General features: G+C 34.2%; 1 protein-coding gene across 2 annotated transcripts in view; it reads right to left on the bottom strand.

The window, feature by feature from the left end:
• The window catches only part of LRP1B (LDL receptor related protein 1B), a 1,938,417-nt gene that overhangs the window by 493,459 nt on the left and 1,428,161 nt on the right, over positions 1-16,797 (bottom strand). For both annotated transcript variants that reach the window (XM_058434432.1, XM_032145942.2), the window contains exons 36-37: positions 4,611-4,745; positions 3,907-4,036 (exon numbers count right to left, since the gene is read on the bottom strand). In XM_058434432.1, coding sequence (XP_058290415.1) covers positions 3,907-4,036; positions 4,611-4,745 — 265 coding nt within the window. The remainder of the gene's footprint in view (positions 1-3,906; positions 4,037-4,610; positions 4,746-16,797) is intronic.

The following is a 16,797-nucleotide window of genomic DNA, read 5'->3' as shown; positions in this document are numbered from 1 at the left end:
CTCACGTAGACAATTTTCTTTGGAGGATTATCCTTGGGCCACTTGAATCTCTTCTCCCACAAGTGCTGACGGTCAGAAATTTTGAGAGTGTCTGTTTTCCAAGAGTGGCCCTTCCACTGGCTGACTACTTGGGAGTCTGAATACCAAGTTCCATCACTGTGGGGTAAAGTTTAGACTCTAGAGTCCCTCCAGGAATCAGTCTGAGGCAAAGATTATGTTCAAAATTGAATATTTGCTTGATCTCTTTCTTCCCCTTTTCAACTGACTATGCTTCTTTCAGGTCCCGAGTTGACTTCTCATTCTAGAATCTCTTTCTGGGATACCTAATGTAAGATACAAATCTTGCCTCCCTGCTTTCTGTCTGTGATTCCTCCTGCTCTGCCCTATTGTCTCTTCCTTGTCAAGGCTCCTCCTACGCTCCCTGGAATTTGTCTCCCCTTTACCTTCATTTCCATCTTCTTTCTTCCAACCAGTTTATTTCCCCTTTGCCTATGAATATGTGCAATATCCCCATACTAAGAAAAACCTTATACTCTACAATTTTCTCAACTTATCTTCTATTTCTCCTCTTTCCCTTCATCACCCAGTTTCCATCAGTTTATTCTGTATATGCTAGCTCCACTTTCTAATTATTCTTTTGTCTACTCTTTATATTTGGCTTCTGTCCTTACTCATCTTCTGAAATTGATCAAAATATGCAACATCATCCTCATCACCAGTTACATGTTCTGTTCTCTGCTTTTTCTCTCTCTCCTGATCTCTTTTTTGCTGGCACACTGTTCTTCCTTAAACTCTCTTCCCTTGACTTTTACAGTTCAGTAATTTCCAAAGACTCAAAATGGCTGTTTTTGTTGCTATTATTGTTGTTGTTCTTTTTTTTCTCTCTCTCCTAGTCATTCTATCCCCTAACTATAAGCATTCTTCATTTTTGTTATTAGACTTCTTTTTTTGGCACTCTTTCTTGGGTAACCTCATACACTATCACAGTTTATTACAGAGCCTGAATTCTGTTGGAATAAGTAAGAAGTGACTTTATATTTATCCAACTACTGATTCCATGTATGCTTTACTGAGTATTTCCTCTCCAAACTTGGCTGTCTCAGAAAGATCCCATAACTTCCCAGCCAATTACCATTAAATGAACAGTATCATACAGTTAAGATTAATTTTAGAGAACATTCTCTTCCCTCTCTCCAAATTTGACCTGACTCCCTTTGGCATTGGGATTTGCAGTGAAAAAGTATAGAATGTTTTTTGTTTTTTGTTTTTTTTTTTTCATTTACTGCTATTTTCTCTTTATTTTAGCCTCCCTCTTACATATTTGTCTTGAGCTCTCTCCATTACTTGGCTTGAGGGAAGGGAAAGAACCCTTTTGTCTAATCCACAGGGATGATAATTTACCATTCTTAAAGATTCTTTATATTAAAGAATGTTACAACTTCAATAAACTCACATCACAACTCTGATCTTAGCTCCTATATGTTGTTTGAGGCCAAGGGAAGGCTGAGGAGAGAGGGTCCAGGACTGGTTTGGAGTTCACTTGGTAAGCTGGAGAAGGCATGACCCTGGCAATGTTTTAAAAATATATAGGGAGCCCTACCAACAATTATACGGACCCAAGTTGTCTTCCAGCCACATTACCTACTCTTCCCTATGTGTACCTCATGTACCTACACTCTTGCTGATGGCTTTCGCTTTGTCACTACCAAATCTTTAATTATTCCATTTCTTCTTCATATAATATATACCTACCGCATCTCAGAAACCTCCTTTTCCTTCCAGCCTCCTCCACAAAGCTTCTACTAATCTCTATTATTGCTGCTACCACCCTCATTTTTACTACCTGCTCTAATTATATGGTATCATTTTTGCATTAAACCCAAGATAATTTTATAACGATCTTATGAAACTTATTACTTCAACATGACGTTTGGATATGAGCTTTAAATTTGAGTTTGATCAATTAGTCTTTTATTGTGCCTGAAAATAAGTCTTTACGAAGTGACACTATTCCTTCAACTGAAATGTGTACTTGTTTAAATTTTCAGTTTAAACAGAAAACTCATTGTGAGTAGAGGCAACATCTTATTCATGCCAGCATACTTCACAGTGTCTACAAGTGTCTTTCATATGTACTTGTATTTTATCAAGATGTATTGAATTGAAGGCTGAGGATGACATGGAGGGATGCTGACAGGTCCTAGCTCACAGTGCCTAGCACTCAATAAATGTTAATTGAATAAATTGATAAAAACTAGAGTATATGAAGATTCTTTTGCCGAATGTTCTCAATCAAGCTAGAGACAAGTAGGTGTAGTCATATGCTAAGATGGATGTGGAAAGATAAGAGGTACTTAAGAAAAAGAAGCTCTAGGATATCAGCTTAAGGGTCTACAATGGATTTGAATAAGAAATGAAAAGGAAATCCACAGATTGACATGTAGCAGCAAGAGGCTTGTTAAATTAAGCTGTATGAATCTATAATAGGGCAGACACAAGAGGTTCTATATAATATAAATGGACTTATTGCAACTATGAAGCAAAGCTAAACATTCATTTCCAGTGTATCTATGGGATTGCATAGCTTTCAAATTATATACCTTCTTGCCTTAGAATAATGATTCACACTCAAGCAATTGGTCAAACTTTCTCTTTCAAGCCTATAATAATTTATTACAGCCAGGCACGGTGGCTCATGCCTGTAAGTCCAACACTATGATTGCACCACTGCGCTCCAGCCTAGGCAACAGAATGACAGCCTGTCTCAAAAAAAACCAAAAACACATGTAGCTACCAGGCAAATCAATAAATATTAGTACAAATAAGGTACACAATAAAAATACTAGGTGCTATGGGGCAATACAACAATCTAAACTATTTTCAAAGCTGAGTAAGGTCAAATAAAATTTAACAAGATAAAAATAGTAGAAGAGCATTGCAGGTAAAGGAAGAGGTTGGCAAAGGCTGGAAGTGGAATAGAATAAGAAATATTTTAAAAATTAAGAGAAGACCAACAGAGATTGATTGTGAAAGGAAAAAGAGAGTAACAGGAGTTTCAGACTGAAAATTATTATAGGGTCTGATTAAGAAGGATCATAACAGAGGCTTCGGACTTTATACATAAAGCAATAGAAACTTCTTGAAAGATTTTAAGTAAGCAGATGTATATTTAAAAAAATCACTCTAGGCTTTGGTGAGTTTAGGAGACAGACTGGGATGTTATTGCAGTATATAAGATAATATCAAATTTAATTAGGGTAAAGATAAAGACAGAGAGTGTTGGATTGATAATAGATTTATTTAGAAGAAAAACTAAGCATAACTTGGCAGCAGATTAAATTCATTTCAGTTTTATATATGTACAGTTTTATGTATATACATTTGGGTACTCATGAAACATCCATATGAAAATGTCAAAACAGTTAGTTATACTAATTTAGAACTCAAAACAAAACAAAAAAAGAAGTAAAAGGAAGGAGAAGAAAACAAAAGTTTGGGATGAACATCTTTGACAGCCATAGACATATGAATGAATATTGAAATTTTAGAAATATTGGAGAGCAAAGAGGGCTATCAAATGGCTATTTTACTAATTCAATAAATAATTGAATACCTAATTATGTAAACAATTCTAAGGAAGAGATTTAAATTGAGAATCTAGAATCATGTTGGTGCCTTTATTTGGATTTACACACACATAAAATAAATCTGTAATAAATGTGACTTCATCAACTATGTACTAAATTATATGAACAAAGTGAATATAAACATTTTTTTTCTGCTTAGGTAAGATATTCTTGATTTTGTCTCAGAGATTACAGCTAAAAGTAATTAGTTTTTTTTCTTTCAATAGGACTTAGAAAACTCACTTAAAACTTGGAAGATATATGTAAATCTTAAAATTACCCTTTCTCTGGGTGCACAGCTATAGATCTTGGTTGATCCAGGCCTTGGGAAATAATTACATAACGGAAAGAACCATTGAGTCTTGCAACTTCAATTAAGTTGAAACCATGATCTGTCCAATATATGTTACCTAGGAGAAATAATAGAGGTGTTTATAATACATTTTGAGAAAAAAATATATTTGTCACGACTAAAATTAAATTTCTGAGCATTCACATAACTATCAAGAAACCATTTACTTCCTACGTTCTTTTTAAATGTTTCCTAAGCAGAAAGCTGTAAATAAACTAATATGCAAATACTTTCAATCCTAATCTCACACATTTCTGGTTTAAACCATATAATGATATATTTACATGGTAAAATGAAGTTGAAACTTCTCCTACCTAAAGAAAAGACCTATTTTAACTTTCTACTGACTTTAGGCAAAAGAGAACTTCTAACACTTTTGTTTACCTGCCTTCTGGAGCTCTCAGGAGATTTGGGCAAAGTTAATACTACATAATCTACTTCTACATAAAAACACTTATCCAAAGGCTCAAAAGCATTAGAAGGAGCGAAACCAAAAGCAAGAGACTATTTACCCCTGTGGCTAAAGTACAAATAAAAACACTGTTATGAGTTAGAAAAGATTTTTTATGAAGCAGTTTGAGCCCCTAACAAAATAGGTGTGAAACAAAAAGATAAAAAGCCATGGATTATACCAGCAATCCAGTCAATAGCTATCCCTTCCACTCTTCCCAAGCCATTGGTAACGATATCTTCTTTCCAAGTCTGATCTCTTTTAGCTCTGCTAATTTTATTGAAGCCCATGTCTGTCCAGTAGATGGTATCATTTTCTATGGATAAGACACAGAAAAAAAATACATACACACACTGTAAAAGGTATCAATATAGGTGTTAGAATCGTATTGCAACAGTATCTTTTAGGATATCATCCTGGGTGTGCTAGATTTTTAAGTATTCTTCAGGATAATTTACTAATATAAATAGTAAAGAAAAAGCATGAAAAGAACATGAAAGAACCTATATTTCGGTCAAGAGATTTTTGAAGTATTTTTTGAAATATTATAGAAATAATCTATTGCATTGTTTTTTTTTTAATTAATTTCTCTACTTATTTTAACTCAATAAATCCTTATCCTGCATGAATTTGCAGCTTTGATTCCAAACGATGTTATTCTGGACCACAGTTTTTCTCTTCACAGCTATACCTATGTCTGAATCTCCTATTCAAATGAATACTACTAGGGAAAATCAACTCAACAAAACCTCAAAGTAGAGAGAGGACAGAAAGAAACACAAGAGCATTTCAATTATATCAAGAGTGTTTTAAGCATAAGGCCACTCAGAATGTACAAAGTCTTAAAAATGCCTTATAATCCGATTATTCCTTCTAAGGTACGAGTTTCTCAAATGTCAACTACAAGACCCTTACATTATTTTTCAAACTCTCATTGTCCAAATGGGCTGAAGAATACTTGAAGAATTGTTCTATGTGAGCACAGAGTCTTTAAATAAGAGTACTTTTTGAATACTTGAATGAAAAATGTGTCTAAAGACTATAAATGAAATATATGTGCATGCATGTGCATAAAGGGTAGTAATTATAGACCAGTGATTTTAAACACAGCCACCAGAAAGACACTGGGGACGAATCATTAAACAATAAATTTGCCAGCAACTAAGTAAGCTTTTGTGTTGCGACCTACATGGCCATTTGAAGAACAAATCCTTTAAGACCAATAAAATTTCCCTCTGGCACACTGACAGACTATGGGAATAAAGAAAATGCAGTTGGTATAATAAAGCCATTTATCAGCAAGCTTTGAGGTTCTGTTTCAAATGAAATCCAGTCTTTACTTTTACCAGTTCAGGAAAAGATTCCAAATAGTCCCTGTTCTCAGCAATGGTTAAGTCAGACACACAATTGTTTGCAGCAGAGCAGAGACACCCTATCCAAATATATGTCTGGAAAGCAAAGATTTGTTTGATTTTCTCGTTTTGTAAAAACATCAATTCACATTTTTTCATTATCGAACAAGGGAATCAATCAACAAAAATAAATCTTATTTTTGCATAAATATTAAGCACTGTATGTTGAATCTAATTTTCTTCCCTAAACATTAGACTCATATGTCCAACTGTCTCCTTTGTTTCTCTGCTTGTTTGTAGATAAGGCAATCTTGATGTACAATGGACAAATTCTGAATGAAACATGCTTCTGTTGAAGTCTTCTGCCCGACAATTCCCCTTTCCATGGTGATGTGATAGTTGGCACCTCCATCCTCTGTTTCTTAGACTAAAAACATTGGGATTGTCCTGATTATGTTTGCACATGCAACACTTCCAATCAATCACCAGATACTCTCATATTTAATCCATTACTAAGTATTTTTTGTTCACTTGTTTCTTCTTTCAAAACATATCCATTATCCAACCACCTCATACTGTCTACTATTTACGTTGTAACTAAACCAATAACCACTATTGCCTGAAGTCTTGCAACAGCCTTCTAATTGGTTGCCTAGCTACCACTTTTCCCTTTCCACATGAGTCTTGCTTTGCCACTTAGAAAGGTATAGCTACAGATATACTTTTAACATATAAATAAGTTAGAATGGAAAAATTCCCAAAGGAAAAAATATATAAATAAGAATTTCTCCCCGCTGTCTCGCACCAAACTCTCTAGTCACTTCCCATCTCATCCAAGGTAAAATTACAGTTCCTTCTCATGAGTTTCATGATCTACCAACTCCCTCCAATCCTCCCTCGCCTAATTTCCTTCCACTCTTCCCCTCACTTACCCATCTCTAGTAATAGAGCTTCCTGTTCCTAAAAGAAAATATTCTTCAGTACAAGAGTCTTCACATAATTTTTTTATTTTTGTCTTGAATGTTTTTCCCCACGATACCTCAGCTGTCTTAGCTCAAATATCCCCTTCTTATTGAAACTTTCCTGCCTATTCTATAAAAATTATTTTTTTACCATGTTCTATTCTCTCTCACCAAAACGTATTTTCCTCCATAGCACTTATCATTATCGAACACATTATATATTTGTTGGTTGGTTTGTTGAGTGTCTCTTTTGTCTCACATAATGTAATTTCTTTGAGGGCTGGGACTTTATTTCATTTGCTGCTTTATCCCTGGTTATCTGGAATACTTTCTGGCACATAATAAGCTCAAAGTAAGCATTTAGTGAGTAATGAGTTAATGTGCTATGCTGAATAAAGACTGGTTGGGAGGCAGATACAAAGAAAACACATCTCTTGCCATAAAAATGCTTATTAGCTCATTAAGGAACAGAAGGTATACACATGAAGAAATGGCTAACAACCAGAAATTGTATAAGATGAGCAGCATGTAAGCCATACAGGCAAGTATTTTTGCAGGAATTCAAAGAAGAAAATCAGGACAATCTTTACAATTAAAAAAAAAGGTACCCCTTCATTTCATATTACTTTCTAATACCTTTGTCAGTACTGCAAAATTTTAGTCAATATATAATCATAAATCATTGCTTCCCATATACACCATGACGTCTTGAACATATCTTTGTCATATTGAACTGAAATTGCATTTTTGCATTTCTTCCTAGAACTAGACCATTAAATATTTCATGGATAAGGACTGCATCCGACCCAACTTTTCTCAATATAGTCACATATACTATAGATAGTTTGTAATACTGAGGCTACCTCTAAATGGTCAAGACCATGAGATCACAGCATCGAGGAACTAACACATTTTCTTGTATCCTTTCTATTAGGTATATTTGGGAAATTGGTGAGTAAATTAATCATGTGATGATGCATTAAGGAGAACCAAGAGTATAGAAGAATTAAATCACACATTGATACCCAAATCCCTTTCCTTGTCAATTTTTTCACATATATGTTGTACACCCACATGAACACACACTAGACCAAATGTTTGCTAAGATAGGAAAACATGCTTTCTAATATCTCGGAATATCTGCAAAATAAACACAAAGTAGGTAAAGAATGTTTTAATTAGGAAAAGAATCAAGTTGAAAGAGGATAACATTTTACAACAAATTGTAAAGATATAAAATGGAGATAGTTGCAAAGATAGAAAGAGAAGATTTTCAGAACCATGTCCTGATACTTATTTCCAAATATATTTCTTAACTTTAATTACCTCCATTCAATAGATACTTATGGAATCCTTAGTTTGTGCTAAGAATTATTGTAGGCATAAAATATGGTGGTGATCATAACAGACACTATCTCTATAATCATGTAGTTTACATTCTAGAGTAAAATTAAAAATAAACTATCTTAAGACATATGGTAATTTGGTAATGTAATATGGTAATTTGGTAATTCCAATGTAATTACAGGATTGGAAAATAGAATTTGTAATTTAAGATAATAACAATTATAATTACCTCTCTACAGATATAATAAGACAAATATGAGTCTTTGAAACCATTTTCAAGAATTACCATATAGGGAAATCGGCAGCCAGCTATTGTGCATTATGATTATAATTAAAGTCAGAATTAAAGGGAAAACCATATATTGCTATAATGATATTTATCTGTAAAACAAGGGAAAGACCTTTTGACAATGAGAAATATTACACTTTTTAGTTGAGAGAAAAGTTTTCCCTGGGTATTTAGAGACTAAATCATGCAGGGTTCTGTCTGATAATAAGAAAAAGGAAATAAAAGTGTTTTAAAGATATTTCACCCTTGTCTGTATTCTTATGATTAATTAACAAACACTTGTTGACTACCTTTTGTGAAAACACTCTACTCTGCATTATTATGGCTTTTAGAAAATTCAGAGTTATGTTTTCTGGCCTAAATGTACATTCTCTTTCAGAAAACAGCATAAATATATAAAAATATGCCAGGTAAAATATAATACATAAGCTTACCATGATGCTCTGTCCTAAAATAATCACCAGCACACTAGGAAGATATAATAACAGGGTAGAAAACAAGGAGTCTAGGGGCTGGATTCTTATCACCATTCTGCATTTACCATGAGCATTTCACAAAGTTACTTTTTCTTCAGGCCCCATTTTCCTCATACATAAATATGAATAAAAATATAAACATATGCAAGTAAAAAGTACATCTTTGTATTTAAGTAACAGAAGGCAGAATTTAGATAACCTTTAGGATCTCTTCTGGCAATGATCTTCTAATGCTTTTATTTTTCACTTGCACATAAAGGGAATACAGTATCTCAATGTATGGTCCAATTTTAGTTGTTATGAAGATCTTCCTTTTCCCCTGTAGCTTTTGTTCACTTTAATTAGCTCTGTTTGTCTGATTCTAAAAATGATAAAGCATATGATTTTTCCCAGAACATGCTACTCATGGCTTTTATGTCACATTTCTTTTTAAACTATAGGACTTTACATTTATCCTATTAAATGTCAGCTTGTTAAATGGGATCATGGATCCTGCCTGTTGACATTTTAAAAAATCACATGTTATACAATGAAACTTTTTTGTGATATCCACAAATTTGATATGTAGGTTTTCTTCATCTTGATTCAAGCTAGTGATAAATGTGTTGAATTGGATCAAAGATGTACTTTTTTTTTTGAGACAGAGTTTCACTCTGTCGCCCAGGCTGGAGTGCAGTGGTGTGATCTTGGCTCACTGCAAGCTCTGCCTCCCAGGTTCACACCACTCTCCTGCCTCAGCCTCCCGAGTAGCTGGGACTACAGGTGCCCGCCACCACACCCAGCTAATTTTTTTTTTTTTTTGTATTTTTAGTAGAGACGGGGTTTCACCGTGTTAGCCAGGATGGTCTCGATCTCCTGACCTTGTGATTCGCCCGCCTTGGCTTTTGACATACCGTGGGAGATTTCCCTCTGAGGCAAATTGTTTTCCTTTTTGTCATGCCTTAGTAATTTATAACGTATCTATATTTAAGTATATAAATCTTAAGTGTACAGTTTGATGAACTTTTACATGTGGAACACAACCATGTAACCACTACCTTGATCAAGATAGAGATCACTGATCACATCACACAGGCTCCTCTGTGTCTTCTGGGAGTATGTCTTCTCTTCCCTAGTGGGCAGCCACTATTTTGACTTCTACTGCCTTAGATTAGTTTTCTTTAAAATGTTTTGATAAACGGCAAATTACAGTATGTACTCTTTGGCCTGTTCTTTCATTCAAAATTATGACCATTAGATTCATCTTTTCTGTTGAAAGTATCTTCCTTTTCCATGGTGTGAAAATGCCACAAATTATTTATCCATTTTGGACATTTAGATTATGTTCAATTTCTGTCTATTATAACTAATGCTATGAAAATTCTCTATTTTCCATGTCTTAGAAGAGACATACATTGTCATTTCTACTGGATACCTACCCGGAGGTAGAATTGCTGAGATATATGAGCGATACCTTTAGAAGACAGGGTTTATTTTAATGCATTAATTATCTCAATGCACTCCTACTTAAGAATCTAGAAGCTATACTTTTTTCCACTATTGTCGAACTCTACCACCCCCTTCATATCTGGCTAATTCAACCATTAACACCTCTTAGTACAGTTGGACAGGCCAGAAATTCGGAATATTCTCTTATTTTCGGAAACTAGTTCAACATGCTTATCTACCTTGGCTGATAGTGCTCACTTTACCAGATAAGGGGCAAATGAGCAGCTTCAACTAAGCAATGGCTTTAGAATGTAAAACTTCCCTTTACTGTTTAATAATAAGTTGATTATTGGTAGTAAAATTAGTAATAAAAGCGAGATGAACTATTATTAAGTAGTAAAGGGGGCTGGGCGCAGTGGCTCATGCCTGTAATCCCATCACTTTGGGAGGCCGAGGCAGGAGGATCACGAGGTCAGCAGATCGAAACCATCCTGGCTAACATGGTGAAACCCCATCTCTACTAAAAATACAAAAAATTAGCCGGGCATGGTGGCGGGCGCCTGTAGTCCCAGCTACTCGGGAGGCTGAGACAGGAGAATGGTGTGAACCCGGGAGGCGGTGGTTGCAATGAGCCAAGATCGCACCACTGCACTCCAGCCTGGGTGACAGAGCGAGACTCTGTCTCAAAAAAAAAATAAATAAATAAAATAAAATAGTAAAGGAAAGTTTATTATTTCATCTTCTTCATCAATGCTGAGAGCGTTTGAGAGAGGAAAATCCCAAGATACTTGCTTTTTTGATGAGTCTTTTATAAATATTATGTGTATAAAAGGTGTATATTTTGGGTCAGTTCTCATGAAGTCAAGCTTTAGTTCTTTGGTCTGAGAATCTGGGAGGAAAAATAAATATGACAAACAACCACAACTCTGGTAAAAATAATTATATCCAATCTTAACTTTGGGTACATCAAAAAGTTGTAAACATCCCTAGCTCATCTTATTATTATTATTCAAATAGTAGCAAGTGCAACATGGGCAAGGAATAAATTTTGAAGATGAAGACTTTGAGAATTATTGACTATTGAATTAAGAGGAGTCATAAAGAAAGTTAAAGAAAGAAAGAAGAGAAGGGAAGGGAAGGGAAGGGAACACATTTCTCCATTTTTAGCATTGTCATAGCCATATCCATTTGCTAACATAATTGAAAAGGGAAGATTAGGGATATGAGAAGAGTGAGATGAACTAAGGAGCTTTGAAAAAGATTTTTCTTAAAATTCTGTAACTGTGGATTGAGGGAGAAGGTTCTTACATTAATATTATCTCTTGTGGATATATGGCCAATAATTTGAAACCAGTTTTATCTGCACTAAGTATAAATGTGGCTTTATTCTAGATCTAGCACCTAACTTGAGAATAACTATTGGATAGCAACAAGTATATCAGCATAGTTGGTGAGGCTACTAATATTAGAAGTTAGCTCCACAATTTATTAAAGACGAGTCTTATTACAAACTTTTTTTACCTTTAAAAACAAAACGAGAAGGAGAACAACAACAGCTAAACAAACTTCTGCCATAAACAATTCCTTCCAGGAGGGTCTGAACTTGGTCGTTAGATCTGGTAATGAGGACTGATTCTTGTACATAGTTCCTAAAATGATAATCTGGTGAGTGAGGTCATGGAAGATCAGAATCTGGTTGACATCTAGGAGACTTACTTTCTTTAGGTTTATTAGCTAAGAAAATTGTGCAAATTTTGTAGATAAACGGATTCTTTCATAATAAGTTCTGGTAATCTTTTCTTAGAGTTTGTATAAAATTGATTAAGAAGCTCAAGTTTGTCTGGGCACAGTGGCTCAAGCCTGCAATCCCAGCGCTTTGGAAGGCCAAGAAGGGAGGATTGCTTGAAACCAGGAGTTTGAGACAAACCTGGGCAACACAGCAATACTTCATCTGTATAAAAAAAAAATAATTTTTTTAAAAGAACCTCAAATTAGATATACAAAACAAAAAATAATTTAAGGATAGTTCCAATTTATGAACAATAAAATTTACAAGTTTATGTTTAGCTTATCTAATTTATTTATTTCCATTTTATTGAATCTATTAAACCCTATTCCATATTTTAAAAATAAAGACAACAGTGTTCTATCCCAAAATTATGTGTTAACTTGCAAAAAATTCTATGTAAAGTGTGTTTCAATTTCTTGATAAACTTCAGATTTGGGTTCTACAGGACGTAGCTATTACATGTGACTATTATACTATTTTCAGTTAATGTAGTCTTTATTCCCTTTTAGAGAAAGATGCTGGAATTTTGTTGTTGTTGGATCTTTGACTTTTGTTTGCTATATAGAAAAAAAGCTTATGGCTCTAGGAAGTCAATATAAAGTCATAGTACTGACGCTTATACAGAATGTTGACTTGTTTTAATTATCGAGATCGAAAAAAATAATATTCCTCTCCCTGCCACCCCACAACTACCAACTTTTACTTAGATATTAATTATTTACTATCACTTCCAGATGATCTGGTTGCACATACATTTCTTCTTTCGAGGTCAGAAATATAAGCATTCTTCACATTTCTTTACTGTCATTTATCCTCAGTGAACTTAATAGGTAGTCCCAGGAATATAATTTTTGCCACATTTACAAAAACTGCCTTAAGGCCATGTAATGCGTTAATACCTCTAATTTATCTAACACAATGATTTCTTTGGGGAACTAAAATCTTTCATATGTTCTTAAGCAACCTGTTTTTCTATTCTAAAATGTTGAGAAATATAACAGTTAACACTAATCCAAACCACCATCTTCTACCTTTTCAAAAATTACTCTTCTAAAGATATTTTTGGAGGGAGGAAGCTTTCTCATATCACTTCTACATTTTTCAATCATCATGTTTCTTGACACAATATTTTGTTCCTGTTCTGTGCCATTTCAATCCAGATATCAAGACCAGACCTTTTTGTTCATTCACTTCTCACTCTCCCACCCATACTGATATATAAAATCACTCATATAAACATGAAATACAAACAGTGAAATAGAATTTCTGGAAACATGTCATAAGGACATTTATAATAATAGCATAAAAACTCCAAACTGAAAATTAGCTATCTTTATTTTAAAAGGTGTTCTGGGAACATCACACACTGGGGCCTGTCATGGGGTGAGGGGACGGGGGAGGGATAGCATTAGGAGATATACCTAATGTAAATGACGAGTTAATGGGTGCAGCACACCAACATGGCATATGTATATGTATGTAACAAACCTGCACGTTGTGCACCTGTACCCTAGAACTTAAAGTATAATAAAAATAAAAATAAATAAATAAAAAATAAATAAAGTAAAATTAAAAAGGTGTTCTGACCACACCTGCCACTGGGGTTCTGTGGCAGTTTCATGTCATGTCCCAGTGTCGCATCATATCCTTGACTCTTCCCTCTTCTTCTTCATCTCAGTTGATCATTTCTCCCCTTTCTGATTAGCCATTTTCCAAAGAAAAACTCTTTCTAGCCATTGCCCTCAACCTTGGCAACCAGCTTGCATTTGCCTACTTTAAATTCAGTAGTTCTCAGATGGCTACCCATTAGAATTGCTTGAGGAATGTTTTAAAATACCAAAGAAGCAGCCACAACTCAGAATTAAAACTACTTAGTCACGAGTAGGGTGCAGGTGGAGAATTACTAGTTAACTCATTAAAGGTACAGATAGGAAGAAAATCACCTTTATTTACCAGGGCCAATAATCTTGTGAAGGAGATTTCAGTTATGAAATGCTACACAGCCCCTCATCCCCTTACAATCCCATTGCTATTCCATTTGCTATTAGTGGTTCACCGCTAAAGAGATTTTCAGTGACAGAGAGGTTGACTTGGTCTTCTATGGGAGGATATCAGATTTGGGGCTAGTTTTTTCTCCAGTTGAGGGAAGTCTTAAACTTGCTTAAAAAATAAATAAATAAATAAAATAAAAGTTAAATCTCATCAGTTGATTCTGATACATCATAGGCACCAGATCTCTTAGAAATCACTGCTGTTCAATCTATGCATGAATTAAGCCAAAGGACAAGGCAGCTCATCGAGAGATTACTTTGTTTGATTCTCCTCCATTCCCAATAAGCTGGCTACATTTCTGTTTGCATGGCAATTGAAAAATGTGGGAGTGATATGACAAAGCTTCCTCCTTCCGAAAATATATAAAAGAAGGTGACTTTTGAAAGGTCATACCTTTGGCATGTGACACATATGTGGTTCATATGTGTCATATGCCATAGATACGTAATTCTTGATTTTCTTCTTTTAAATTATATAGATATTGTGAACTCTGAAGTTGGCTATACCTCCCTCTTTGCACTAGTTATCATAATAAAAATAATACATTTACTTTAAACTTTTACCAAAATATACAAGTGAAATATGTGCATTTTATCTCTAGTTTTATCTTATTTTTTCCTTCTTTTTCTCTCTGTGTTCATTTCTTCACGTCTTAATTGTTCATCTTGCATTTTCCTTATTTTTGGACACTACATAGAATAATTTTTGGAACAAGATTAGGCACATATTTTTCAAATATATCAAATCATATAGACAAGTGACTTCAAAGTCTGGCACACACACTCTAGAGAATGGCTAGGATACCAAGAAAATCCAAGACAATGCAATAAAATGTTAAAATCTTGGCTGCTACTTTTTTATTTCTCATCTTTTAAAAATTTTTATCTGTGTGTATATTAAATCATATTTAATACAGCAATAAGATATATGATTTATAAGTAAATAGTAATAAACCTGTATTTTAGGTGAAATCTCTTTTTTAGTAGATTGTGCAATGAAAAAGAAAGGCATAATACTACTGATGAAGCTGTAACATTCCGACCATTTTCACAATATAACACATAAAACAAACATTTTTATGGCACAATAATTTCTTGTAGAAGGTCGCTTGTGACAGGAGGGACAGGCCTGAAATCTCAGACCAGTTCATGCTGTGCCTTTCTTCCCTGAGGATCAATGTCTCCACACATATATCACCCATTTTTGCCATACAACTGAGCCATCTCATGCTGGTTGAAACCTCTGGAGAAGGCTATGAAAGTTTCAGGAATTGAGACAAAAGCAAGGTCAGTGAAGGTCATCAGGGATTACTTCATGGAGGAAGTGAAGCTTTTCCTAATACTTGAAGACTGGGTAGCATTTGGATAAGACCTGCGATAATAATTTACTGAAATCAAGTTCAGATAAAGGACCAATTTACTAAATGTGGTCAATTTCAGAATAGCAGGAGGGGACAACAAAATCATTCCACCCAGAGTGATGAGCATCAACTATGATGACAGCCAGTTCAGAATCCATCCAGTGCCTCGGTACAAATAGGAATTAAGTTGAACTTTCTATTCTTTTCAATTTTTGAAAGCATTCCTTCAAACATTTTGCAGATTAATAAAGACCCAGATTCTTGATATTCCATATTAAAAGAGATTCAATAATAAAGTACTAACAAATTACATTTGTTTCTTTCATTTGGACGAAGGCAAATCAATACAAACACTAATGGGCAATTTTCTTACAGTAACAAAACCACTAAGAACTCCATCCTTGTAAGTAAAATAAAATGAAATCTGCAGACTTCAAAGATTTTAGATATCTTAATCCCCTTCAGGTACAATGTTATGAAAACTTAGATAATGTACATTCTCTTTTAAATTACTATTTTATCAAATAAAAAATATATGCTCGTCTAGCTTTTGTGTCCTGAATGGAATTTGCATTAAACATTACTTATTATAAAAAAAAATCCATTTTCTGGTTTTGAACTCTTTCCTCTCAAGGTAATGAAAAGAATCTTTCACATTTTCTTAAGCAATAACTGTTTTTAGTCTTCAAAGCAATTGCACTGTGCTGGTTTTCACATACATTAAGTTAGTTCTTGCAGCCCTATCGTGGCTAATTTTGACTTTCAGGTAACACGTGAGAACTAAAATGTGCTGTCACCTTCTAGTCTTCTTCAGATTAGAAAAGGACCAATAACAGCTCCAAGGAGAATTTTTTTTATTTTATTTTGTTTTAACTTCACAAAGGTAAGCTGCAAAATTGAGACAGCATGTTGCATAAATATATCTTCAGGGGACCAGCAACCCGTTTCAGAAAACATCACCATTCCATTTCACTTTTATTTTTGAATAAGAAAAAGGCAGAAATCTTGTTCCTCAAATGTTTGGTTTCTAAACTATGCCTCAATTTAGTAAATCAGACAAAGAAGTAATATATACTTTAAAAATAGAGGCCTTCTCAACAAATATGTTTGCATTTTTTTCCATCATCATCCCTGGTGAAAAAAATAACTTACTTAAAAGGTTTAATGAATAGAGGGATGTAGCATAATAACTAAAGCCTTAGACATTGAGTTCTGATATCTTGAGTTAAATCACAGCCATGCTACATAGTGGCTCTGTGATATGGGCAAGTTACTTAACCTTTCTTTTTGGTGTCTGAATAAAATGGAAGTAA

The sequence above is a fragment of the Hylobates moloch genome, unplaced genomic scaffold (assembly GCF_009828535.3).
Source record: "Hylobates moloch isolate HMO894 unplaced genomic scaffold, HMol_V3 SCAFFOLD_24, whole genome shotgun sequence".
NCBI lineage: Eukaryota > Metazoa > Chordata > Mammalia > Primates > Hylobatidae > Hylobates > Hylobates moloch.
This window is presented reverse-complemented; position numbering and strand designations above follow the sequence as displayed.